The sequence below is a fragment of the Tuber melanosporum genome, assembly GCF_000151645.1.
Source record: "Tuber melanosporum whole genome shotgun sequence assembly, scaffold_45, strain Mel28".
NCBI classification, from domain to species: domain Eukaryota; kingdom Fungi; phylum Ascomycota; class Pezizomycetes; order Pezizales; family Tuberaceae; genus Tuber; species Tuber melanosporum.
This window is the reverse complement of record NW_003299090.1, coordinates 497735-501834: the sequence shown is the minus strand read 5'-3', so window position 1 is coordinate 501834 and position 4100 is coordinate 497735. Positions and strand designations below refer to the sequence as shown.

The window sequence follows — 4100 nt, the reverse complement described above, 5'->3', positions numbered from 1 at the left end:
AGAGCTGATGGAGTAATCATGAAACAGACTATTCACATGAGTGGGCTACTTTTTCTATGATTGTCGGTTAATGGTGCCTGGTAAGTTTACAGTAAGTTACCATACCATACAGTATGGTAAAGTATGGTAATGTACCGTACGTTACCATCCGACCACTAGCGAGATGCGAGTGATGGCGCATGCCCTTGTCGTTGCTGGCTGAGCCTCTGGTGCTCGAGTACGAGGTAAAACCGCTTTTGTACCCATCCTAGTATGATGCCACTAACACTCGGAAGCGTTTTGCTAACCCTCTTTTTTCCAATTATCCAGCGAAACAAATGATGGTAAGAGCTTATGATACAACATAGAGGGATATCCGAAAACAGGCATCTAAAAGGCCCTTCTCCACTCTCCCGCCCTTTTTCAATGGGTACACTTCTCGAGGGAGAAGGGTGGCATGAGAACTTACGGATGCGGCGGTAGAGTACTACAAGTGGGAGAAACATATTATCATAAGCTGACCTAAATTTATTATCTTCAGTCACCGAGTGACTGGGCTGAATCCCATACAAGATTTCAGCCCGGCAGTCTCCCGATATGCTCCGGTGTTGTTGAGTGGTACAACACCCACCATTAACAAGCCCCCACCCGAGACGAGACTGCGAGCCTCGGCGCTTTACTCGGTAGGAATTCGCTCGCCGAAAGAGTTTTAGCCCATGGTAACGGTTTTTGCTAGTTCGGGTGTTCTGGACGCAAATTACTCCTTTCTCCTTTCTGGGGTTGTCGCGTTCTTAGTACTCGTACGGTGGGTGTGCATGCCCGCTCCCGACAAGCGGGAATGACGATGGCGCAAGCCTGGGTTGTGAGTGCAGGGCAGTTACCTGATCAGATGATCCAGATATAGACTGCTTGATCTCTCAAGAGCAGTATGATATCATACAGAATAGACTAGCGTAGGCTCCTCGAGAGTTAGAAATGATCCATGATATCATACCCCCCCCAATAGCAGGTCTCTGACCTCCGGCCCAATAACTCTTGGCAATGTGGAGGCTTCTTTCGTATTTCCGACCAAGTCAGAGAAATGTCTGTTAATCCCGTTTTCGCTCTCTTCTCCTTATATCTTCCTTCTACAGTACGATACTCGTATCGTACTCCGCCCGGCTGGTTAGGGATGCTTCGTTGTTGCCAGCGGTGGGGGCCGGGATCCGAGGGAGATCAGATTAGATGGAATATCAGACCATCAGATCGTCCTTTGGGATAAGTCGTACAGGGTACAGCGCTATATACATAATAAAAAATAATGAACAATGATACCAGTATGATATTATGTCATCAATGGCTTCGGCACATTGGCCGGTGCAGGCATTTCCACGGTGCAATCGGTTATTTTTCGCTTCCCGGTGGGGCTTAGTGTGGCTTCCGGACTACAACGCGGCGCAAAGTTTGCTCCTTCATTCTAGGCTTATGAGGACGTTTATGTCTACATTTCACTCTTTATACGGTGACAAGAGCTACGGTTAATAGCTGAGCGTGGTTACGACAAAGTTTGTTTTTTGTCTAGTTCTAATAAAGAAAACACACGCATGAATAGAATGAGAGAAATAGAGGCCCAGGGGTCTGCTAGGACACAATAATGAGGGCCCATCATTTGCTCTCTATCACCATCCACCAACGGATCGAAACAAAACCCTCTAAACGGCCCCTGCTGTCTTCAACAAGGTAGGCAACTCGGATTTTCTCGCCTGCAAATCGCTGTTTCCGCCAATGTGCTTCTGGCCAATGTAGATGCTCGGGACAGTCCTCTGACCGTTGATCTTCTGGAGAGCGGCCTGGAGATCGGCTCCATCATCTGCCCCACAACCACGCTGTCAATAGCCATTGGGGACAGCAGTACCAGGTGCTGGGCGGTACTAACCGACTTGGTCCAACTGGATCTCGCAAAACTTTGCACCAGCTTTGGTGAGGGCTTCTTTGGTGGCACGGCAATAGGGACAGTAAGATTTGGAAAAGACCGCTATACCAAGAACCCCCGTTAGCAAACATCGGGGGAAAGACAAACAGAAAGGATGAGAAAGGGAAGAAGGGATGAGAGCTGTTTGCATACCAACGGCGTTTTCGTCGATAATGGTTTGAACTTTTTGAACAGCGGTGGCAGACATGGCTGATGATCTGGGCGATAGGAAGAAGAAACGGCGGAATATTGAAGCTATGGTAGGCAAGTGTGTTTGTCCTGTAAAGCAGGACGGAGGAGGGCCAGAGATGTTCAAATAGGAGTCCGAAGGAGGAGATTACGTATTCAAGTACTGTTGCTGTGGTGGATAACGAAATCGAAAGGTGGAAGGGTGGGGTTGACAAATACCGGTACCAAGATGGAAAAGGCGTGCTTGGGCATGAGTTCGGTGATTAGCCGCTCTGCAACGCCCGAAGAATCACACAAATCACGAATAAAGGCCGGGGAACGGCGAACTGAGGGGTTTATTATTTTCCATCTCGGCCTCAAGTACGTGACGGGTGTTCGGGTGCGTTTGTTTGCCCGCAGCGTCCATTATTAACCACAAGATGCCGATTCTGCTCGTGACCCAAAGCTTTACGGGTACGGATAGTACGAGTACTGTACCGTGGATATGCAGCACACTGAGCACTGCACAGTACTGTACCTGTACTGTACCTGTATCCCCCTCATTGATTGTTCAGGTAAATCTGACGAACCAGAAATTACAAATTACACATAGAGAACGGTACGGTATCATACATATGCACGCTTCCGTAACCGGGATACTAGGCGGCCTGAAAGAGCAACGAAAAGTGGGGATTTTTCTCACCGTGCAGTCTTGCTTTCCGGGTTTGGGTGCGCTGACTAATCAGATCGACCCGGAGTTGGGTGAGCCATTCGGAGGGAATTCTTTGCAATTATCAACTGAATACTGCTCCGGATCAAAGGAACAGACCCATTGCTCCCATGTCACTTTCCCGAGGAGCCCGTAAGCAATTGCAACTGTGTTTTTGACAAGGGCTTGATTTTGGCCGTCTCTGCATCTCGCGTTGAGCCTAACGGGCCGATCTGGATCTACACGAGCGGCGGCACATTTCGTTGGAAGCTTCTTTCCCAAGAACGGTTTCCTCAATTCTACTCGTACGGCACAGCGCCGTACAAATGGGCACCGCGATAGACATACACCCCACCACATAATCAGGTGACCGAAGAGATACCAGAAAATGCGGGAGGGAGTCAAAGATTTTTTCTTTTTTTAAAAAAAGGTATACAGTATACAAAAAAGATAATTCCTTGCCTGGGGTGTGCAGACGAGTCTTCTATGCGGGCGCCCTGTTCTGGGTACCGTATTTCTGAATTATTGGCTGAGGATGGTGCTTCGGTCGTCTTGTGCCCTCTGGGCCCTGTGGGATTTTCTATTCAGCTAGAGTGCTGGCGGGGAAGGTGGAGAACAATCCGTCTGAGAATTGAGGGGGTGAACCGAATGTTGAATGGGATTGCCGGTATGGGTTTTCAGGCCAGAGATCCGTTCGCAGAAGGAGAGGCTGGTGTGTGTGAAGTGGCTTTCTGCTGATTACGTGAGAAAACCATCATCTGTGATTGGCCAGGACTCACTTTCTCTCCCGCTAAGGCTCACTCAAGTTAGTACGAGCAGTGGCATCTGTGGCAGCTAGAATTTGGTCATTGTGTGTGGGTGGGTGGTGCAGCTCTCTTTCTCTCTTCCTCTTTTTTTTCTTCTTTCTTCTCCTTACCCTTGCTCCTCGTCCCGCTCATCTGCTCTCTTCTCGCTCCCGCTGTTTTTTCCTCCATCACCTCTTCTTCTCTTCCTCTCCCCCTCTCCTCCTCTCCCACTCCTCTCTCTTCTACCTACCTCCTCCGCCATTTCAACTATGGACACAACCAGAGATCGACCGCCATGCGCTATATGTGGGGAAGCGATACTGAGAGACGTGCAGCATGAATCGGCACACGCCAGTAAGCACGACCCATCAAGAAAGGGCCGATAGACTACAATGGCAGAAGGTACATTCACAGACTAACTGACTTCACGTGAGGCACAACCTTAGGGTGAATACAGAAACTGCGAGAGCTTTTATGGTCGCACGACCCGATTTTTGCAGCCAGATGA

At 49.1% G+C, this 4100-nt stretch overlaps 1 protein-coding gene; it reads right to left on the bottom strand.

Annotated features, from left to right (window-relative positions):
- Positions 1-1510: 1510 nt before the first annotated feature.
- GSTUM_00008355001 (uncharacterized protein) lies at positions 1511-2244 on the bottom strand. XM_002840005.2 has 3 exons: positions 2084-2244; positions 1895-1993; positions 1511-1828 (listed from the first exon to the last, which is right to left on the bottom strand). Exons 1-3 carry the CDS (start codon positions 2136-2138, stop codon positions 1671-1673), a joined length of 312 nt encoding a protein of 103 aa, XP_002840051.1. The 5' UTR covers positions 2139-2244; the 3' UTR covers positions 1511-1670.
- Between the last annotated feature and the right edge of the window lie 1856 nt (positions 2245-4100).

Bases quoted from the DNA above. Each gene is read 5' to 3' on its own strand.
- GSTUM_00008355001 (XM_002840005.2), bottom strand. From the start codon at position 2,138: ATGTCTGCCACCGCTGTTCAAAAAGTTCAAACCATTATCGACGAAAAC. The intron at 1,994-2,083 runs GTATGCAAACAG...TTCTTGGTATAG, and splicing joins TATCGACGAAAACGCCGTTG to CGGTCTTTTCCAAATCTTAC. The intron at 1,829-1,894 runs GTTAGTACCGCC...GTTGTGGGGCAG, and splicing joins GATCCAGTTGGACCAAGTCG to ATGATGGAGCCGATCTCCAG.